This window comes from Perna viridis, chromosome 2 (assembly GCF_037379345.1).
Source record: "Perna viridis isolate PV_CMFRI_1.1 ecotype Kerala chromosome 2, ASM3737934v1, whole genome shotgun sequence".
NCBI classification, from domain to species: Eukaryota; Metazoa; Mollusca; class Bivalvia; order Mytilida; family Mytilidae; genus Perna; species Perna viridis.
This window is the reverse complement of record NC_142446.1, coordinates 13805552-13830355: the sequence shown is the minus strand read 5'-3', so window position 1 is coordinate 13830355 and position 24804 is coordinate 13805552. Positions and strand designations below refer to the sequence as shown.

Here is a 24804-nt window from a genome sequence, read left to right as displayed (position 1 = left end):
AAATTATCCAAGAATTATTTGTAAATCATACTTAAAAATATATATATATACATATATTCATATTTAAAATATCTTAATATTAAGAATGATTCAGAATTTTATAAGTAAACATTTTAAATAAGCAAGTAATATTGCCCTTTTCGGATCACTGGTATCTGTTCTGAATTAGTGTTTAATATTAACTTCCGGTGTAAACAATCTTTGGGCGATGAGACCCATTTTAACTTTATGAGCTGCATGCGTCTTGCCTAACGACACAATGAAGTGTATAAACTGTGGAACCAAGTGCAGCAGACTATACAGACATTATTCTAAGGACATTATTCAGTTGGAACATTGTGTAAGTCTGTCTGACTGTCACTGTCAGTCCCTACCTACAATTAGTACAAATCAGTTTCCACTGCGATCTTCTGTGAGCTTTATCAAATTGGAATAGTCTTACAACATAAAACTTCATTGTTGCAAGACTTTTTTTTATTAACCAGTGGCTGCTCATTCACACCACACATTCGAGTACGGGGAGCCTCAACAGGCTAATTGTCCACACATCCAGTTTGAATCTGTAACACACGGAACCGTTACGTTAGTATTAAATGTTGAAATTGTGAGAAATTCATTTATACAAATATATACAAAATGATACAAATACAATAAAAAATTATTAAACCGTATCTGATGTAACAAACATTGACTAAAACTCATTCAGAATTAAGACAAAATACACACATTTAACAAACTTAAAAGACTATTTTAAATATATATAACGAGAATAGGTATGGTGTATATGTCAAAGAGACAACAACCCAGGTTTGGACATCCAGAAAGATTGGTTTGGCACATGACACAGTCTGTCAGACAGGCCAGGCCTAGGGAAGAAAAAACTTTACCTGGGTAAAATTGAGTTATACAGTACAGACAGAAAGATTATCCATTGTTGATAATTAATTTCTATTTTGCAGCTTGTGCTATTAAATATGTCTTATTCAACTTTATCATACTTTCTTTGACAATTTATTTTCTGTGTGAAAGGACATGTGCCACAATTGAAATTTGTCCAACCAGGAGAGTGAGCCATGTGCTCATTTTGATCCATGGAGAGCCTCTATTAGAGGCTTGCTCCCACTATCAAATATACAGCCCAACTAGTTGTAACATGAATAGAAAACTGTCCAGTTTATTAAGTGTGATCACAGTTGACTAACCCGTTTGACAATATTTTTGTAACAAATCGGGCATTTCTGTCACAATTCTGTATGTTATTGACGCAAACCAGATGTGTGGACAATTAGCCTGAAGAGGCTCCCCGTCCACAAATATGTGGACGAGGAGCCATTGCCTTTTTATTTGGATGTTGTATGTGTTGCTTATATAAACACCCAAATAAAAGCTTTGAGCAACTACCAAGACTTATGTTAGGCAAAATAAAATTGTATTTTATGATTAATATAGCCAGACATTTATAAATGTATATTGAGCATTATATAAGAATACAATTATTCCAAGTGCTTTACATTTAAAATAGATATTATACATATGCACAAAATACATCTAATATCTAAGAAATACTCCACATATCGATCGAAAATAGAAAACTAATGAATAAAAAAAATTAAAATGGAAAAAAAACTTATTTCTATTGTAATTATCTGGTAAGAAATAGAGAAGTATTGAGATCTTCATCACAGAAAAGTTTGAATCAAACTAAAAATGAGGAAAGGCTTATGTTATAAAAATAAGAAGTAACTACATGTATGTACACTCTAAAACATTAAAATTATAATAAGGTAAGTTTAAGTATAAAACAAAACCAATGAAAAAATACTAAAATATCAAAAATAAAATCGATCAATAAGTACCATAAAAATCCGACCGAAATAGTCCTTGGGCTGGGAGGGTCCACCATGCAACCCCCACTCATCAACTTTATGGTGATTTTTTATGTACCTTTATACTTCCCATTACCAAATCAATTTGTTGCCAAAGAATATGCTCGGATTCTTTTTCAGTATGAGTCTATATTTGTACCCCACTGGATCAGAAAACCAAGATTTTTGTACTCAATTGTTTGAGAACCTAAGCCTTCCTGGGATAGCATGTGTGAACAAATTAATCAAATTTAGGTATTATCGTGTAGCCCAATATCTAAGCTTCACAATGGTGCCAACAGGTAACACTTAGGGTTTAGCGAAAAATGAAAAAAAATGTATCCCTACCCCGCCGAAAAATCGCTGAAATTGACAAACATGCAAAACATGGGATTGTCGATTTTTCGGTCAAAAGTCACATAAATTCGACTCTGCAAGTTATTATTCAACTAAAGCGTCTCAAATTTGGTATTATTCGATAGATAATTTAATTTTCTACATAAATGAACCACGAAATACTAATTTTCAAGAAAGGATTTTCAAAAAATGTTAAAAATATCACCCCTACCCCTAGAAAGCTGGTTTCAGTATCAAACAGAATTCTCATTCACAGCATACTGACATCGTAGAACTCATGAACGATTTTTTTTATACTTGTAAATCGTTGAGTCAAGGTTTATCATTACCATAAATTAATTGCGAGTTTTACTAAATTCACCCATAACTGCAAAGATTTGATGCTGAAGTTTAGTTGCACTTTAATAAAAAAAAAAAAAAAAGGATTTCACATTCTAGTTTTTTTTCGGTAATGTATTAAATAAAGCTCGAAAGTTTAAACGAAATTCTTGTAGTATGGAAAAATATTTGAATAAATTTACCCGTAAGTTATTTTCAACGTATCATTGTAAAATCTTTGAATTAAGTTTTTATTGGCTCACTCTTATGAGGCTGACTTTTGTTAATAAATTAAATATCACTTAACTCTATACAAAGATACTATATTCCTGGTATACAAATAGCGTTTAATATTTCTTCCACAAAGTTCAAGATGAATGAATCCCGCGTTTTTTGAACATCATCGCTTTTTTATCTTAGCATTTGCACGAAGACCTGTTTTTACTACGACATTTTATGATATGTTTTCACTAAATCCTGTTGGACGTATATTTACTGATATTTATGTTTGAGTGATCTTGGTGTGCCTGTCTGTTGTTTTGGATTTTGAACTAGCTTAGAGATAAAGCGAGTACTCTTTCGAGGATGGTACAGCTTGTTGTCTTCTGTCCTATTTGTTAATAGGGTTGTATTCTGTGTCTATCTGAACAGTTAAATCCAAATTCAACAGATTTTAATAGTTCGTTTTATTGTTGTATTTTATCACCACTGTCAGAGTTGAGGTGGAGGGTTGTGTTCTTACAAAAATGTTGAACCTCGCCACATACTTTATACGCCTGTCCATAATCTGAATCTGTATTATCGCTATTTTGTTTAAAATCCTTTTGATTTTGCTATACGATAATTTTCAATCTCACGCCAGTCGAGTGAGAATGAAAATTATCGCTAGTTTCTATGTCCCGCGTGACATACAAGCAACAGCGTAGGAATATTTGACGACCCAAATAACCGTCTGTTTGTATACTGCATATGAAATAATGGCTAATTTGTGGTAATGTTTTCTAGTCTACAATGGAAAATGATTAAATACAGTAACTTACCCGATTAGAATGAATAAACCCCCAAATTATTCCAAAATTTTAAACGCGACTGTCATAGTTAACCGATTTTTTTTTTTTCAAAAAATGTGTATCACAGCTGCACAACATACGTGACGTCACGTAGCACGTCGCTGAAAAATAGTCCCGAAAGGAAATTTTGCAGCTCTTATAAAACTTACATTTTTAGGTCAAGAAAACTGAAAATAAAAGAAAACTAATACCTTACAGTTCAGCAAAATAGGATAAACAGATTATTAAATATTTTTTAAACTCACGGGAGTTTCTCATGCTCATCTCATGCGACAAAGCCGCTCGACGAGATAAGCATGAGAAATTCCATGTCGTTGAAAAATATCAAATAATCTAATAACCCAGTGGTTGTCGATGTTTTTTTATCATTATTATTATTTTAATTATCTTTTTTATTCGTCTTGCGTTTTTACTGTATAGATTATGTCTATTTTCGTCCTTTATGAATCTTTTCACATCATTTTTAATGGGATTCTTTACAGCTTGCTTTATGGTATGGGTTTTGCTCATCGTTGGAGACCGTAGGGTGACCTGAAGAAGTTTGTTTGGTTTTTTTTTAGGTTGCGTGGTATTTGGTGGATGACTGTCTTATTGCAATCGCACCACATTTTTTTTTTATTATTTTTATGTTTTATTTAAAAAAAAAAAAAAAAAACAGGGGAGGAAAGAAAGCAAATACTGAAGACATAATTACCAGAATTGAAAAGAAAAACATAATATTGTATTCATTCAGTTAAATGCCTTAATCATTGAAAAAAATCAAATGAAAATGAATCTACATGTATTTAAGTGAAATGGCCTTAATAACAGCTACTAGTGTTAAAGGCGTACATGGAACATTTGTGAGAGGACAGCAATGTTACCACTCTCCAATCTTCAATCTTAAATTTGGTACATCATTCATCATAATTCAAAATTGGTTAATAATCAAATTTAAATGGCATAGTTAAATTTACGCATACAAGTACATGAAGATCATTACAGGTGACTTTTCCTTCTAATGTACCCTGCCTCTTGAGGCATTGTCGTTCCATCAGTTCAGTGAGAGTGTATAGAGATTGCAAACAATACTAGATTGCATTCAATACTAGTATTTTTGTGTTTATTTTTGACTATTTTTTGGCTTTTTGTATTCCCTAGTTTACATTTGACCAATACCTCTTTTGAGTTGAGTTTTCCCATGCATTGTTTTGTATTTGGTTGTCTCCATATATAAGAGGTAGAGAGAGGGGTTTACATTATAGCTAAACCCAACCTTTTGCACCTATGACTTTAGTTAATCTTGTGTGATTTAAAATTTTCCCTTTTTATATATATTTAGGGTTTATATGGCATGTGCATTGTACTGTGATGCCATTCCGCTCACCCAGTATACATAAAGTTTTTTCAGAAGCCTGATGAAGGCAGACTTGGGGTATGGGAATGTTCTCACCTTACATTGAAAGCCAATAGATTCCCTCTGGGTTTTTTTTATAGTCATGGAGAGTTGTCCCTTTTATATGTTGCGTATTCCCACCTTTTTCTCTGAAAGAAATTTTACTTTTAAATCAACCTGAATTAATCGGCCTATGATGGTGATATTCATGAAACGCCCTTCTACAGTATTAACATTTCACAACTGTTTCTGTTTTGTTCATATTTGTAATAAAGTGTAATATTTTAACATAACAGACTCCTCACTGAAAGGCTTTTGAACCAGGGGTATCGATATCATAAACTTCTAAAAAATACATTTTGCTAAGTTTTTTACTGTTACAAAACTTTGAAACAAATTTATAATGGCACTTGCAGGTTCTTAATTAAGTGGTGTTCCTCATCCAGTTTTTTTTACAGATATATAGTCAATAAAGCGCATTTCAAACTTATCAACTGCCATTAATAAATTTATTCTTAAAAATTATCGTCTAACCTTTGAACCTTGTTTTCACAGATAGAGATATCATACCCCTTATTACGCGCCTACGTAAAACTAAGTCACAATTAAAAGTTGAGGCATATGGTTATACCCTCGTTCGTCCGTTCCGTATGTTTTTGTACAATAACTGCAAAAAGCTTGCACAAATTTAATTGAATATTTGAGAAAGTGTATATGTTGTGTACAAGTTACAAAGTTAATGTACGTGTTGCAACTTGTATGACACGAAAATACAAGTTGCAACCATTACGATTATTTCTTCAATATATTTAAGTATTATGGAAACCGGTTATTTAGATGCAAAACGCACCTCCGAACATTATTTTTTCTTCTTACATGAACTACAGTTTTTATTTTTCAGATAAAATGCCACGAACTAGTTGATAAGTATATAGAGTTTGATCCTGTGATTATTTGCCTAGACGCTTTGTTGTTAAAGAAGGATGCATTCCAGCATGTTCTTAGTAACAATGTAACTCAGGTATGTCATTTTTAGCTCACCTGGCCGTAGGCCGTGTGAGCTATTGCCATCACTTGGCACTGTAAGGTTTAGCCATATTCTGACATGGATAAAAGTATTCAGCATGATGAGATCTATTATTGGTCAAATTTTGGTGTAAATCTATTGACCCATGTTAGAATTACTGCCCTTTTTGGACGTTTTTTTTTTTGCTGTTTTTTGATGTTATTACCTTCAAAAATCTTCTTCTCAAAAAAGTATTATACAGAATTCAATGAAAGTTGTAATTTTTGTTTATTTTTTTGGGTATCCTTCAAGGAAACATGACACAAAAAAAATAATTTATTTGATTTATTACACCTAATATATATCATAAAAACACCCCTTGTGGTCTTTTGCGTCGTTTAATTGACGATAAATTTAATCAAAATCGACGATGCCCCAAGCCAAACGAATTTTAATTAGCCATGTGGTCATGTGACCGAGCCACATCATTGGTTATCAATTCATAGATCAAGAGGATGAAATGCGTGGGGCTTCTGCACTTTTTACATGATTTCTATAACTGAGAGTGAAAATATTGAAAGTTTTAGGTTGCCATCGAATATATACTTACATTTGTATCAATTAAAACCATTTCCAGAAGAAAATGATAAACAATGACAGAAATATTTAACTATTACATGTATGAAGACTAGAATCCACAGAGACACGACACCACTTCTTTTCGGAGTTTACGAAGAAATATTTTATGATGTTCTATCATGTTCGATTGAACTTTTTACATAAAGTAAATTAAATTCGCATTCTAAGATTTTAACCCTTCCGATCTCGATCTTCATTGAAAATATTGATTTTACCCGTTTTTACGGAATGTACACCTAACAAGTGTACCAGTAACACGCTAGTATTGCTATAATTAAATATTTTAACTGACCTATATAAAAAAAAATATTGTTCATACCAGAAAAGCTCCCTTAAACTCACCTAGGGTCACCTATTATAATTTGTGTATTGCGTCAAGTTCTCCATGTAAATTGTTTTATTTCAAAATTCGTAAGACAAAATAAAAGCAATTACATTTCAGTCATGGAAGGCATACACCTGCGTCGACACCTGTGCCACGAGGCGCCGAACCATGCGAAGATAAAAAAAAGCCGCTCACGCCATCTCTTGGCCATAATTAAGTCTACGGTGGGCTTGTTTATTGATATAACCCAGCCTAAGTGTCACTATTTTACATATACCCTCTTGTTCAAATCCTAAATATAGTGTGCAAAGTAGTTGTGTTTTCGCCACGCGGTGATGTATGCCTAACGAAAATGAAAAGCTGGTAGAAAACGAGAAGAAATTTAGTCTTCTTACTTTCAAAACATGATTGTCGAACTCATACACTGATCATTGGACCACTCTGCATCATATATAAAAGCTATTTTTGAAAATTTATCAACTTTTTTCGGGCACGTGTATACATTGTCGACGCACCTAAATGGAGATTGAGAACCAATGACGTAGCACTTCCATATATGGTAAGTGGGTGTTACCTTCGGTTTTTATATATGCATATTAATTTGGTCGTCGTGATAACACAAATAGAAAAACTAGACCGCATTCAATCTAGGGGACTTAAAATTGTTTTAGGGGCAATCAAATCAACGCCTTTAGAAAAAGTTCTAGCAGAAGCAGGTGAACTCCCATTACAGCTCCGACGAGATCAATTGAGACTTAAATGTTATGCTAGATGTAAACAGAATTCTTGAAATCCAGCCAATAAGTTAACGGAACAATGCTCGGAATATACTAAAAGATATTCACATAAGTGGAAAAAAATGACTGCTCGTATGGTTTCAGAGTACGCCAATTTCTCTCAGAGAAAGATTTAGACTCAATAGATATCGTTCAAAACAACCAAAACATGCCCCCTGGATAATTGGTACGGTTAACACACCCGAGTGTATTAAAAAAAACATGTGAACAAAAAAGACAATCCGCACTTGATTAAATCAGCTGTTATGCAAATTATAGATGAAAAATATTGAAACTTTTCAAAAATATATCCAGATGGCTCCTATGATTCTGCTTCTGGTAAAACATCAAATGCATTCTTTATTCCTGGTAAAAGAGTATCATTATCTACTCGGTTGACTGATAATATTTCCGTTTATTCAACAGAAATGACTGCACTATCGCTTGCGTTAAAATGAATATTTGATCAAAATTATCAAGACAAAAAAACATTGTCATCCTCACAGATTCTTTTAGTTCTCTTCAATCTATAAAAAATAATAAATCTAGCAGACCAGACTTGTTAAATTCTATTCAACTATACGCAAAACAGAAAAAATATAAGTGTAATTATAGAATGGATTCCGGCACATGTCGGTATTCCGGGTAATGAAATAAGCGACAGATTGGCAAAATAAGCTCTATCAAACCCTACTATTGGTGTCAAAATTGGGTGAAGTTCAAAAGAATTTATTTCTATTATTTCCAAAATTTTTAAAAGAAAATGGCAGACAAGCTGGGAAAATGCGAATCACCTTTTGTCATAAACAGCTAAAACCTAAAGTTAATGTAAAAACAGCATTTTACAGTGGTAAAAGACATCACGCAAAAACAATTACTATACTCAGACTGGGCACAACCATGCTACCAGGTCAAATAGGAAAATATAACCTGAAATATCGCCTGTATGCCAAAAATGTGGAGTTTCAGAGGACATTAAGCATGTCCTTATAGATTGTTTAGAACACCATCAAGCACGTTTGGAACTTGAAGAAAATATCCACAAACTGGGTCTCCACACTTTCGGAACTAAACCTTCTTAACCCACCAAAATCAGTTCAGCAACAAGTCTGGTCAATATTAGCGCTATTTATTTCAGTCATTGGTTATCATAGTAAAATATAGCATACTTTTGTTTAAATTACGGTAATTGTCCGTAAATAACTCAAAGCCCTATATATTTTTTTCTTTTAATTTCAAGTTTGATAATCCACACCCTATATATCAAGTGTAGTTGCACTTGAGCCGAGCAGTTTCAGGTGGTCGTGCGACACACTTATAAATATGTAGGGTCAATATCTAAGGTAATAAAACCATAACCAACATACTCATACAGTACAATTTATCTTAAATAATATCATCTTTCATTTTTCAATAAAAAAAACCAAAATAATTTATAATTGAATTAAAATAAAATTAATCACCTGATATGGGGTTCCAAAATGCAATACATTTATACACATAGTCTCACATTTATTTAGTTAGTTTTTACTATTATTATTATTTTATTTTTTTTTTAGTTTTGTTAATCATGTACACATATGCTTATGAAACATATCTACCGCGCCGATGGCTCCAGTTTAGTGCTGTATAATGTCGCGTGCGTTCTTCTGAAAAAAAAAATCTCCGATTTATACTTAGTCATAAAGCTAAACTCCCAAATAATAAAAAAAATATTTTATATTTTTTCCCCTTATTTTACTATCCTTTATTTTACTTCTTTGGCTTATAAATACATTTTTTATTTGCTTCTTTGGCTAAACTTGTAGCTGTTCTCAAATCCACGTGTAAATTTTGGATTTACATTTACACTTGTTAAATTCTAAAAATTGGCCAATCTAACCAGAGATAACCAATCCAGTTTTCAAACTTATAAAAATAAAAAAAAAAAAGGTCAACCCATTCTCCGGAAGCATGAGGTGGAACGGTCTCGTGTGGCGTTAGTAAAACTGTGTGCTAACGTCGTGTGCTAGCACGGTAAAATCCGGGAACTACGCCCGGCTAGACAAGGTAGTCTAAATTTACATACACTTTTTGGCTGGACATAAACTTTTCTGCATTCTAAAAATGCATACATCTTTGGTAACTAAAACTGTAACATTATTAATTATTAAATTCGTACTTCACCTTTGAATATTCACCAAACCAAACCCATTTGACTCTAAAACGCATACACTATTTGGCAAACTAAATCACACAGGTCTTCCGGCTTCTGGGTCCGACTGGTTATCCTTGGCTCTTATTTTTTTAAAACTTTTTTTTTTGGTTAAAATTACAATTTAAATAAATTGCAAAATTATTTAAAGCCCACCAAATTGGGCTGTCCGTGCGAGACCCGACATGGTAGTCGTTAACAACCCCCTTAGTTAACACAAATAATTTATTCTAACTTTATTTAGCGCTAACCTAATGAGAACACGTTTGTTATACTCGTATCTAAACATACTATAAATATAAACGTATAAAACATGACATTTTTTGTGTCACGTCTCCTTTAACAAAATGACTGGATGGATTTTTGATCGGTTAAAAAACATTGCCGCCTTTACTAAAAATAGAACATAGGGGTCGTACAGTATTTTTTGCATGTATCTCCAAAACCGTTAGGTTTGGCCAATATCTTTCAATTGCTGAAATATCCTTATTATAAGGCCTACAAAAGTCTTTCAGAGATCAGAGTTCTCAGACCACTCCATATAAGGATTATTGCCCTTAAGAGGTGAAAAAATGATTTTTTTAGTTTTCAGCCTATATCTTGAAAACTATGATAGATAGAATGAAACTTTCAATTGCTGAAATGATTATTATTATAAGGCCTACAAAGTTTCCAGGGATCAAAGTTGTAAGACGACTCCATATAAGAGTTATTGCCCTTGAAAGGCAAAAAATTACGTTTTTTTGCAGTTTTCAGTCAATATCTTGAAAACTATAATAGATAGAATGACACTTTCGATTGATGAAATGATTCTCATGATAAGTCCTACCAAAGTCTTCGTAGAGTCAAAATTGTCGGACAACTTCTTGTTAGAGTTTTTACCCTTGAAAGGCAAAAAATTAACAAGGTGAGCGATTCAGGCTCCTGGGAGCCTCTTGTTACATTTCCAATGTAATCAAAATTAGACCTATTAAATGTTACATTCAGTCACGGCATGTATGATCTAACAGTACTGGAATGTGGTTAGATCCTACTTGCAGTGATAAGATTGGAAAAGTAATAATAAAATACTGACAATTTCTGTTATTTTGATCTTACTAACAAGCGCTCCAAGCATTTGCATAAGGTCAAAGCTGTATTATAACTCCGGAGTTGTTTCTTTTGTGAGACGATTTGTTTGCTTCTTTCTTGAAAGCCAATATTACACAGAATGAAAATTTTGATGAATGATCTTTTATGACAAGTCCTACGTTTGTCTTCATTAGATCGAAAGTTTAAGACAACACTTTATTGGAATTACTGGCTTTTAGAGACTATTTTTAGCTTTTGGTTTCTATCTTGGAAATTATTATATATAGAAACTGTCTTTTAACAAAAGTCTTCGGTCATTTCATATTTGTATGGCGATTCTTGATACAATCTGTCCAATGAGCAACGTTAAATTTCGAAAGTAACGACGGAAATACATTTAATGATGGGATTTCGGTAACTATATTTTTGGTCACATCTGAAAGAATTATAGAATGGATTGAACTTTTCTCTATGCTTTTTAATCAATATTTAAAACGTTAACCCTTTTTCGTACATTATAGTTTAGATTCAAATAAGCTCGATTGTTCAGTCCATGTCACAGCTTCATATAAACACTTTGATTATTTGTAGTTTTGAGCTTTTTTAGATAATATGTACAGAAAACAACTTCTTGTTTCTCGCAGCATATTTTACAGAAATATATCCTCTTAATTCTGTAATTGTTTTTTCTTTTTTACTAGGCACAGTGGAAGTTAACATCCATTTTGTTACTTTTTGATGCTTACTTGAAGCTTGTACAACAAAGGCAGAGCGATGACAAAGTGAACAGATTGATGCCAGACAACGTCTTGTATTCAGCACTTGAATGGGATCTTTATTTTAATTATATTTTAGCATTATGTGGTAATTATTTTTCTTACTGAACCAAAGAAAGATGAACAAATATTAATTCTGTATATGATTTGTTGTCGACTTTTATTTTTGTAATTGATAGAATTATGCTTTAGTTCCCTAATTTTTGTTTTGAATGTGTTAAACTTCAGTATTAAGCTAAAACGATGGATATTTACTCATATAATAAGAAGACTATATCATTTCAGAATTATTGGTATGTTTAGCAGTTATCCTGTCATCATGTTTGATAATCAACCAATTTTATTGCTCAATGGATAAGTTAAGGTAGGCCTTTAATTTCTGGTGTGCCATTGGTATTGTAAAGGTAAGCATCTTTGACTTTCTGGCATGCCATTGGCTTTGTAAAGTTTGCTGTGCAATTGAAATTATAAAGGTAAGTACCTTTGACTTTCTGATGTGCCATTGACACTGTAAAGGTAAGCATCTTCGACTTTCTACTATGTTATTGCCAGTCTGATTTTACTTTTACTTTCTAGTATAGGTAATTGACCTATTAAAAAATGATAAATCAGGATTTTGTTCATATCCACTATTTCTCTTTCGCCTTATTCGTTGAGTGGAAGAAAATCACTTTTCTACATTGTAGTTCCATTGTTGTATTGAATACATGCGTTTTGTGCCAGTATGGAAAAGAATAACAAACAGAAGAGAAATAATGACCAATTTTCACCAGAATAATGTAGAGAGTGAGTTTTAAAGAAAGAAAATCAAAATATATATTGAATACTTGCCTTAAACACAACTGCTAAATGAAACTAATTGAAACTGTACAATGTTAGTGTGTTTTATAATATTTATTGTTCCAACAGAGCTTATGTGTCCCAGATAAGTTCACAGTTTATATAGTCCGTTAAAGTTTGATAAATCTTCGAAAATCAATTCTTATAAATTCATTTTTTTTAAAAATAATTCAATTTTTCAACTGTACTTGCTTTCCTACAATGCAATACGAACACTGCGAAATATTTTGAAAGTTTTATCTGAACAGACCATTAGATTTAATGTAATCTTAACTTCATATATTTTAATTTAATTCTTTGAACAGCTATTTGAATATTTTGTTGTAAATATAAACGGAAATCCTACATAATAAAGCTAGGTCACTTCTAGTTATTTGAATATCTATTGATATCAATACATGATTAGAAAACATGTTTGTGATGATCAATTGACATCTTTAGATAATCAGATGAGTTTACACTTGACTTAATTATATACTTGAATATTCAAATGGCTCTTCCAATACTAAAGCATACGCAAAAAAAAAAAACAACAAAACAAATATATTAAGCCTATCGGGAATGTTTTTCATGTTTGTTCAGATATAATTCTGAGCATATCCACCACAGTTTGTATGTACTACATAGGACCGGTAGTAGAATTAATAGACAAGAATTACCATATAAACAAGACTTTTTTTGAAAATGGAAAATTGACAAGTGATTTAAAATCTCTTTAATTGCTCTTCAGTTTTAAACGCATGTATTCAATTCAAGTATTACTGTATGGGGAAAATAAAAACGATTGTGTAAATATTTGTCAGGCGTATCATACATGTACGCGTGTGCTTATTTTAGCGAAAGAAAAGAACTCAATTTTAAAATTATTTGCCTTTATGCATAAAAAATTCAAAGACAAAGTCGGGATGCTTTTTCGATTATTCAAGTTAACTTGAATTTTCAATTTCTTGTGTGATCTGACCAGATAATTAATTGCTATCGTAATTAGTATGCGGGCTAAGATAAACCCTGTGGACTCCCATCAACCAAAATATAATTTTAAATACCCTTATAGCCCCAGTTTACGAACCATTTTGCCGCCAAAATATTAACTGTATTAGACGAACAATACACAAATAAGTCACACAAATCTTGGCTTTTTGTCCCAGTGAGGTACAAATATAAGAGACAAAATAGTCGGTAATGGGAGGTATAAAAGTACCTGAAAATCACCATGAAGTTGATAAGTGGGTGTGAACGGAAGACCCTCCCAGTCCATGGACCAAATGGAAGCTTTAAAACTTATAAGCAAAGAATGCTGCGTCCTCACCCTGTCTGAATCACATGTTTGTGTAGGCCATTGGATGTACCTATCTACCACCAGATTTTCATTCCTTTTCTGTGTTTACTAGAAATGTTACAATGTAACTCGGCGAGTTTCTAAAAGCAGTGGAAGCTTACCGCACCAGTGCGCCATGCTTTAGAATGAGTATTGGTTAATCATTTTCTTTTTTAGCTAAATGTTTTTTTTCATGAGGTGTCAGTCTACTGGTCTTCCTCTGTCTTCACATAAGAGAGATCATTGTATTTCGGTTTAACCATGTTCGATGTGGTCCGTCCTTTAGAAAATGAAAAAAAAAATCAAATTGGTTATACGAAAACACTAAATTTGAAGAGTTCGAATGGAGATACGAACAATTTAGAAATAACATTTTATATTTCTATACTATACAACACATGTAACTGTAGCCACTACATGCTTAGTGCATGTACAAGTGCCGGTATGTATATATAATAAACGGTTGGGGCAATTATAGACACACCATTCAAGAATTTTGATTGCGATGAAAAAAATTCGACCAGAATCAAAGTGGCGGCTCTTTTACTCCTTATTCCTGAATGGTTTCAGTCGCAACCCCCAGAATCTGTGCTTTGGTACCTTTTGGTATATAACCTTTATGAATAATGACGACGCCGACGACAAGAGCATAATACGTTGCATACCATTTACGACCGCATTTTTTTAGCGGTCGCAAAGTAACTCGTAATAATTCGGTACAAAATCGTAATTTACAGAATCTTGCTTATAGTCCAGTGAGGGTCATTTGTCATTGAGACCGGTTTACGATGCAAGTTATCGTCAGTTTTATGTCGAAGCCTTTAACGATTCCTCAGTGGGGACGATTCAAGAGTGTTTACGAATGGATGCCTGCAATAAAGTGGAAGATGACGATCCGTCTGGACTCGTTAGAAAAAGGTGGTGTAATATTGTGAATAGTCGATACATATTTCATTGCGCAATTGATGAATATACATGTATTAGGCTTTAATAAAAATGCTGACATGAATTATATATTGCATTTTTTTATTTCGAATTTAGGTGTTCAATTCACGAAGAATTCAAATACAACTGAGTATGAGAAATAGCAAAGACAAAGTAATATGTTTCAGCTATTGATGGCAAAATGTTCGAAATAATTCGGGATCATATCTTCGTTTTAAATAAAAGGGCAACTAATTAGTTTCCTTTTTTTCTATTTTGGTATAAAATAAGGTTATAGATTAATTAAACTTACCATAATAATATATACATTTCTTAATGAGTATATGTATTCTTTGCATACTAAATCATGTGATATTTGTGAACAATAAAAGTTACGTGTTTTATGTAATGATGATTGTATACGACTCCACCGAACAAACGATGGTTTTTCACTCTAAACTTGCTATATTTTCACATAACGATAATCATTTCTATATTTACATCTGCACTTTTTTGAAAATCATACATTCACTTCCCACTGAAATCAACTGAATCAAATCGAATCAAGAACGATATTGCTTGCAAAGTACCAATTTCGTGTACACTCTATAAATTTTTATCTCAAAAGCGCAACAACCAAATGAAAAACTAAGACTGGTTGTGTGATCAGTACATGTAACTGTTTCTGAACAAGAAAAAAATCGGTGGATTTTTGACATGCATGAATCACCTATCAGGTTTAAAAAAATCGGTGGATTTTTGACATGCATGAATCACCTTTTGTCAGATTTTTTGCTCAACTGGCCAAAGACCATATGAGCTATTGCCATCACTTTGCGTCCGTTGTCGTCGTCGTTAACAATTTTTCCAAACTCTTCCCCTCTAACACTACTTGACCAATTGGAACCACACTTGGTATGAATGTTCCTTGGGGTATCCTGCATAGAACTGATGTGGGGATTTTTGTTCCGTCGAAAAAACATGACCGCCGTTACTAAAAACCGAACATAGGAATCAGTATTTTTTTTTTGCATATACCTCCAAAATCGTTAGGTTGAGCAAAATTTTGACAGGGTTAATATGTTCAGCAGGATGAGATCTATATGTGATCAAATTTTCATTTTAATTTGTTAAGCAAAGTTTTGCCCTTTTCCCACGTTTTTGTTGTTGTTGTTATTTTTAATGTTATTTCGTTCAAGAATCTTCTCCTCTGACACTACTTGACCAGTTGGAACAAAACTTGAATGGTCCTTGGAGTATCCTGCACAGAACTGACGCGGGGATTTTTTTATCCGTCAAAAATATGGCTGTCGTTACTAAAAATAGAACGTAGAGGTCAGACAGTAGTTTTTCGCATATTATATCTCCAAAACCGTTCGGTTTAGCCAACTTCCTTCAATTGCTGAAATGATCCTTTTTATAAAGCCTACAAAAGTCTCCAGGGATCAAAGTTAGTAACCTTGAAAGGTGAAAAATGACGATGTTTTAATAGTTTTCAGCCATTATCTTGAAAGAGTAATCAACGGAAGCAAGATTCTAGCGGAAATCAAAAGAATGTAATCCAGGGACAAAGACCAAGCATGGAAAACAGACAAACACAACAAAGAACATAAAGTAACAAAAATAATACATACAAAGTAACAAAAGTAAATGAGCAACTCAGACTCCACTAAAAACTGGGAGCAAGGACCAGGTGCACCGGTAGGGTATGATTTGATAAATAGAATGAAACTTTCAGTTGCTGAAATGTTGCTTATGATAAGTCATACCAAATTCTTCTTGAGTCAAAATTGTTGAACATCTTGAAAGGCAAACATTTAACCAGGTGAGCGATTCAGGCTCCTGGGAAGCTAGCCAACTAACACTGTATCTTCTGTCTATACCATGTCTTGAAGGAGGCAGACAGTGAATGGCATATAGGCGCTAAAAATAATTGTACATAACTATACCGACAAAACGGTTGCTACGATAAAAAGATTATTTCAGAGATCCCTTTGTCTCTTTAGCACAGTATGTGTCATGTGTATGCTATTCAATGTATAAACGAGGCTGGAATATAAAGTCAAATAATTTTCAAAATTGAGTTCTTATTTGCTTCGCCAAAATAAAGACACGCGTACATGTATGATACACCTGACAAATAGTAACACAATCGTTTTTTCCCATACCGTAATACTGGATACATGTGTTTAAAACTGAATAGCAACTAAAGATATTTCATAACACTTGTCAATTTTCAAAAAGTCGCTTTATATGGTAACTCTTGTCTATTAAATCAAAATTTACAGCGTACAGTAGTCAAAATAAACAGCATACAGTCATGAAAAAGGGTGTGTGTGAGTTAGGTTCATATTTGATGAAATCCTGAGAGTGTTAGTTTAAATTAATGAGGAGTGATTACAAAACTGATAGATACAAAAACGTTTTATGGAAGAAGTGGCAGAATTTATGCTTTTTGTCCGTTCTTTTACATCTCAGAATCAATATGTGAATGTTAAAAGGTTTTTATTATATATATGTTATTTATTGTAGTAACATTCATATTTTTGAAGCGTATACAAATCCAGAATGAATTTTAGTTTTGTGATTTTTTAAAAGAATCTATACAAAACTGATATGACTATACGAAATATACGTGTTGTAAACAAATTTGTGCAATGTACCGCTAATCGGTATAGTTCCGTTCCTACACTGTGATTATGCAATACTTCTCAAATCATACATGTGTGATTAGCTGATGAAAGCTGACACCCTTCCGATTAGTGGATTCTACCGAGGATCGAGGATCGCTATTATACATTTTCTGAATTAAAAATTGCGACAGGACAACGTAATCTGTTTCCGAATTATTTCAATTAGTCATTGCAAAAAAGAACATGGGCCATTTGATACCAATGATTCCGTGCACAAGAAGGCCAATTTCGAAAATTGCCCAAATGTCTGAATTGTTTATTAGAATCTGTAAAAAAAACCCTCTTTAAAAAAAAATACAAATTTGTGGAAGTACAAAAATTATAGAAAATACATTTTCGACATTTTTGCTATAATTTATCCCACGAAGTGTCAAACTTCAAATGGAAGACTGGGATTTACCAACGGTGTTGTAATTGGAAACATTTATAAAAAAAGATGCCTAAAAGATGCCACTTTGATATTTGTCAAAATTTTATCTTATGTCAATTTTTTATCGGAATAAAAAAATTCAGAGCTCTGTCAAACATGAATGGGTGTAGCAGCGATGCATTTTATTGCAACAAACGATGAATTGAAAACCCCCGCAAATGTTATTGTTTGCAGAAAGTTAATATTTCGATGTTTCATATTTAAGAGTCTTTATTTATCTGACATGCTAAATTATGTATTTGGCGAGTCGAAAACACATATCTCACACTGAATTGAAACAAAATTCTAATTAATAACCTACCTAACAACCCCCTAAAATGTTTCAGTTGATATAATGTTCAACCCACAATTTTCTGAATAGTATAGCCTTTTTTATCTGAATTTCGGTTTTTTATTCTATACATATGTATTATACAATAAAGGTAATTATGTGCATGTATTTCAGATTAGATGAAATAGTAAGAGGAATATTATTATCAAACTTTGGAAAAATACTTGTGATTCCAGCAGTTTTATGGGGTTATAGTGAGATGTACGTGTTATTGACAGCAATGTTCGTGTGCGCTTCAAATGTTCAAGCTTTTCGTGGTAAGTCTTTAATGTATAACATATTTTATACAATAGTTAAACGAGTTTGATTCATAGCTTTTTGATCGAAAGAAACCCAGTTTTTTTTCTCTGTTTAAACTCAAAGTAAAGGGAGAAGACAACGGGAAGAATGTAGAAAACATACCAAGTATACCGACAGCAAACATTGAATGTTTGCATATATCTATAGAAAACAATACTTGTTTTTTGTGCCATAATTTATCATAGATTATGGTACTTTTAAAATATATACTGTGTATCTATTTCAAGACATTGTTGTGTTTTGTTATGCACTGTTACAGTAGTTTTGTTATGTACTGTTACAGTAGTTTTGTTATGTACTGTTACAGTAGTTTTGTTATGCACTGTTACAGTAGTTTTGTTATGCACTGTTACAGTAGTTTTGTTATGTACTGTTACAGTAGTTTTGTTATGCACTGTTACAGTAGGTTTTTTTTATTTTTATTTTATTACATGCTATGGTTCTATATTTGCTGTGTTTCTGTTACTACAATGTTTATGATATGGTTTTATTTTTATTTGTAGATGGTAATTAATTATATCCCGTGGATGTGTTATTATACCACTGAAATGTCGTCACACCATTTAACAAAATAATTGAGTAGTAGCATTTTAAAGATTTTTATAAATATTAACTTCATACCACATTTATCAAAATTTGCAGTATTACACTTTTCAAAACTTACAAAACTCTGAGGCTTTCTTCCTTGTATTGCACATGGCAGAACCTCTCGGTGAGAGATTTTTTTCTATTTTTGATGCCATTACATTTTAAAAATCTTCTCAGAAACTACTGGACAGAATTTTTATCCTCGAAAAAAATATGGTCGCTTTTATAAAAAAAAATAAAGCTATCAAACCTGGTGAAGCGATCCAGGCTCTGTAGAGCCTTTAGCATTAAGCTTTTGGTCTGATTTTCAAAATTCTTTTTTATTAGATTCCTCATGAAAATCCCTGCCTGCTTTGTATACCCGTACAAACAAAGTTCAGATGTATTAAGGAATCAGTCTGTGCAGATTCGTGTCCGGGCGAAAACCTTTTTATTTATCGACATAGCCACACAATATTTTGCACATGGTTTCATCACCATGAGATGATGTGTTGCATACCTTAATAACTTAGTTATGATCTTGACCATTAACCCCAAGGTCAAAATAAAAGTTTTTTTTTACTCGGATTCGTGTCCGGGCTATAACTTTTTTGTTTTTCACTTATCCATTGTATCACCATTGCGCGACACCGCGTTTATTCATGACCTCTATATTACCTTTATTCTTGACTTGAAGGACAAAATCATGGATTTTTTAATATGGATTTGTATAGGCATATCATGTTTGGCACATAGGTGTATGACCATGAGACGGTGCTTTCGTACATTCAAGACCTTTACATGACGTAGACCCTAGACCTAAAGGTCAAAATTTTGGGTTTGTTTAACAGGGATTCGTTTAGGCAATAATTTTTGACACAGATGTATTACAATCAGACAATGTGTTATGTACATGCATGATCTCTCTTCACCTCAAGGTCAAAACTAAAGGTTTTTTACATGGATTCATATCTGGGACACCAATTTTGCTCACCTGACCGGAGGCCAATTGAGCTATTATCATCTCTTAGCATCCGTCGTCGTCATTAACCAGGCGCGTAGCTGCCGTTAGGCAAAAAACTTTTGCCTGCACTTAATCTTGCCAATTTTTTTTTTTAAATAAAATACATCCAGGAGAGACATAAATGATGCTCTAAAACGCTATCTGCCCTACCAGACCCCCTGCCGTAATTTTGCCTACACTTCAATTTGGCCTCAGCTACGCGCCTGTTAACAGTTTTTCAAACATCTTCTCAGAAACTACTGAATCGATTAGGATAAAAATTTGCATGATTGTTCCTAAAGGTATTCTGCACGTATTCTGAACATAGGGGTCAGACATAAGTTTTTCGCGTGTATCTCTAAAACGGTAATGTCTCAAGATCTTTGGTCAAATTATCGTGTAAATTTATTAATCCATGTTTGAGTAATTACCCTTTTTCGATTTTTTTTTGGTTTTTTTTTTTTGGCTATTTTTATTATTACTACTTTCAAAAATCTCATACCCTGACACTACTTGACTATGCAATTAAAATCAAACTTAGTATAAATATTCCGTAGGATATTCTGCAGAGAACTGTAGTTGGCAATTTTGGTCAGACGAAAAACATGGCCGCCGTCACTAAAGATAGAACAAAGGGGTCAGACGGAAGTTTTCCCAGTATATCTCAAAAACCGTTAGAAGTGTTTGGCATGATGAGATCTATCTGTGGTTAAAACTTCATGTAAATTTGTTCAGCCATGTTGATGTTATTGACCTTTTTGGCATTTTTTCATTATTGGTTAATGTCTATCCTTCAAAGACACTACTTGACCAATTAAAACCAAACTTATTATGAAAGTTCCTTAGGGTGTTGTGCATAGAACTGATTGTTTTGGGTTGATCCACATGACCCTCGTTACGACGAATAGGAAAAAAGGAGTCAGACAGTTTTTTGTATATATCTCCAAATCGTTAGGTGTAGCCAAATTTGATGAGATTTAATTATGGTCAAATTTTCATGTAAATCTGTTAAGCCATGTTGGAGTTCATTTTTTCTTCTCAGAAACTAATGGACAGAATCTAATGAAAATTGACATTATTAAAAATTTTTATCAAAGAAAAACATGGCCGCTTTTACAAAAATAGAGTATTGTTTACCATGCGTGTTCAGTCGAAATAAACTTGTCTGCCGACATTTTTGTTGTTAAAATAATATTAGAAATTATCATAATGGGAAATACACGTAATGACGGAAACACAGTGGGAAATAAAAACCGATGGCATATAATAATATAACTACATCATATTTAAGGAATGGTTTTAATTTTGGAAACAGGTTATACGAAATAACATGGTTTGCTACAAGTTATGAAAAATGTTAACTGACCAAAATCAGGGTATTCAAGAATTAAAAAAAAAAGTTACATACCAGTCATATTTTTATGAATTAAAAGGATTTATAAGTAACCAAAACGTTACATTGTTTAGGATGATGAAAATCTCGGACTATCGGCAAGTCGACGTTAATGTCTTCACTTTACAAAACTAGGTTTAATACTAAGAGGATAATTAATTGGAAGGAGTGAATAACCAAAATATTATCACGAGTGCAGAAGAACGCCTAGATTTAACGAGTGTGCGGAACTTGCTCCGCGCTCGAGTTAAATCCTCAAGCGTCCTTGGCACGAGTAACACAATGTCTGATTAGGAAAAAAATGTCCATAATCTTATGGACGACATTTTATAATGTGACTATAAGTCATAAAACTTTTTTAATGATTTACATGTCGAATTTTGATACTAACATTAAATTATTAGGAATGACCATTATATTTTTTCGGTCTATTTGAAATAACCCCAACGCAGATTATTTAGTGTGCACTACGTGATGGAGGTTATTTTTTCATAGACCAAAAATATGTCACTCATTCCGTAATTATAACAATTACTTAACCCTATACAACAATCAAACATAGCCTCTTACAACATCACAAAATTAACTTTAGAAAGAGATACATCGAGATAAGTGAAGCTACCATCTTTTTGAGATATTTTAAATTTATGGCGTTTTATCGGAAATGACTTAGAATAAATAATTATTTAAGTGTATGTTCTGCAAAAGTTGCCCAAATCATAATACAGAAGGTGCTTTGAGGCAAGCTCTTTTATGTGGCTACATTATCGTGACTCAAGGGAAACTCGAAATCGGGTGTCTCGATTACTGTATGCAGTAGTGACGATTATGCCATGAATTCAAAAGATTTTCTCCAGATGGTCTTTCGATGAGTTTCATTTTGACGAGCTCAAGGTGTAGATTCTGTCCTTTTATTTAACTTTTCAAAACGAAAACTTAGGCATCATTTGTGTCATGGATGAAATTCTAGTTATCATCTGTCTATGCAGTCAACAGTTGTTTAGGGAGACAACGTTAAAAAAGTCATAACTTCAGTTTTGACCAATGAAATTTTATAGACGATGCGATAAAATCACAAAACAACCAATCGCCCTCTTCTATTTCGACCATCCAGCGCCTGAGAACTCGAATCGTTTGTTTTAGAGACGATAAATATAATTCCTCACACCAGTCAGGAGGTGTGAAAGTCGATCGAAAATTAGAGAATCTGTTTTAAAACACAAGTCACTGATTATTTAGTCGTGTTGGTGCATTTAAATTTTGTTTAATATGTAGACATTTATCCAAGCCATTTATTTTTCAGTTCTATGCCCATCTTTCCCGGGAGTGTTGTGTACTGTCGTTGTCATCTGTAGTCACATTCTGGCAGCAATAACAGGCATAATTATTCAGTCTTTTATTCACAATAGAATTACATAAACAGTCTATTTTCAACAATAAAATTTTGTATGTAAGCATGTTTTCTTCAATTATTGATGTACATAAGAACAACAGAAAATTAGAATTTTGATATAAACAATTCCACGGACGTTCGATTGAATAATTCTGAATTGATGTGACGCCTAGTAATGCATCGTTCTATAGTTAATGTTATATTTTTTCTTTTATAAACAAAGGTGAATGAACATTTTTCTTCACAAGACTGTTATCAATATAATTGAATGAATAACAAACGTAAACGTATAAAAATGGAATAAATCTGAAAATGCTGCCTTAAATTACCATGGATGGACCAATTGATTGATAAGTTTATACACATCATAATATTTATGAACTACCTACACGTTCGGTTTCTACTGTAAATTTGAAATAATATTTATAAATATTTCAAATTATGCTACTAATAGACAAAATAGCATTTATTACTGATTTTTTTCCGAATATTTGTACTTTTTAAGATGAAAGACGAGAAAATACATCCTTTTTGGTTCTCGTTCTACATATATTGTTTGTTAGTATAACATAACTAGTAATTAAACGTATCAGCACACATTTCTGTTGCACATTTAATGAAAATATAATAATACTGATGGGAAATTATGAAATGACAATTTTACAGAGAAAAATTGACTACACAAAAATGAATTATTTAATTTATAAATAACGGAAAGAGCTATCTTACAAAAAATGCACAAGTCGAAAACTGATAGCAATGGACTAAGAAGCCCTCCACTAGGTTGAATTTCTAAGCATGGCAATCGACATTTTTGATAAGGACTGAATGTAGTACATCAACATTACCATTTTAGAATGTTTTGGTTAGTTCTGGTTGAGTACTAAATTAAGTTGAATTGGATGAAAACTCTAGTTTTTTGCCAAAAAAAGCTTGATTTTGGTTCAAAATTTATCATTTTATCAAATTTGTAATGTCTGTACCATCACGAACCCACCAAATCTTCAGGAATTATAATAGAAAGGACATGAAAGTTTCATAATGTCCAGATGTAACATGGGTTTGCATTGGCGCAGAAATTTGTATTTCACTTGGAATGGATAATGTACTGCCTGGTTTTGTAAAATTTAAGAAAACCAGCTTAGTATTGACCAATTGTGCAGTACAGATAAGTTAAAAATAGAGGCTATTAAGTTTTAGGGTTAAAACTTTTGATCAGCAAGTTGTTTGCTGTGACTCAAATATCAGTTTTCACGAAATTGAGGATGCCATTTTCACCCGTCAATGTAAATCAACCTTTGGCTAGTTTATTATGTGAAATATTTATTTTCATTACACAAAACACAAAGTCTATAGGAGAACCTACTGTGAACACCTATCGTGCGGTACCTATTTTCTACAGCGATCAAGAAAAGAATAGCCAATTTTTTTTTCACTTCTGTATTGAAATATGATTATACAAAATTAAAAAAAACCACTTTAAATGAGGTATTGAAAATAAAATGAGTTAGTCTTAAACACATCATCTTAGAAAAGCGATTTGATCGGGATAATTTATAAGGGTTTTCCTTTATTTATATCGCGTTTAAAATGCATTCACAAATTTGTCTGAAGAAAATGAAGGCTTTCTAGATATGCTTGGAGGCGCTATATCAACATGAAATAATCTTGAGACGTACCCAGCGTTCCTTTCACAACTGTTTAATTCTCGATCGAGTTTACATATACTGCAATTGACTTACATGAAACTAATACCATAAATATTCCTGAAAAAGCATCAGTTATAAATATGATGTCCCAATCAAAGATGATATTTTTGAGGTTGTGCAAATCTAAGAAA

At 32.6% G+C, this 24804-nt stretch overlaps 1 protein-coding gene across 1 annotated transcript; it reads left to right on the top strand.

The window, feature by feature from the left end:
• The first annotated feature begins 163 nt into the window (after positions 1–163).
• Positions 164–23025, top strand: LOC148623728 (protein ARV1-like). Its single transcript, XM_088565783.1, has 6 exons — positions 164–340; positions 5887–6006; positions 11698–11860; positions 12058–12136; positions 18423–18565; positions 22875–23025. Exons 1-6 carry the CDS (start codon positions 260–262, stop codon positions 22988–22990), a joined length of 702 nt encoding a protein of 233 aa, XP_088421909.1. The 5' UTR covers positions 164–259; the 3' UTR covers positions 22991–23025.
• Positions 23026–24804: the final 1779 nt, after the last annotated feature.

What these genes read in the sequence shown, in the direction of transcription:
- LOC148623728 (XM_088565783.1), top strand. Translation starts at nt 260, where the DNA reads ATGAAGTGTATAAACTGTGGAACCAAGTGCAGCAGACTATACAGACAT. An exon ending in TTAGTAACAATGTAACTCAG is followed by an intron (nt 6,007 to 11,697) that starts GTATGTCATTTT and finishes CTTTTTTACTAG; the next exon opens with GCACAGTGGAAGTTAACATC. An exon ending in TTATATTTTAGCATTATGTG is followed by an intron (nt 11,861 to 12,057) that starts GTAATTATTTTT and finishes ATATCATTTCAG; the next exon opens with AATTATTGGTATGTTTAGCA.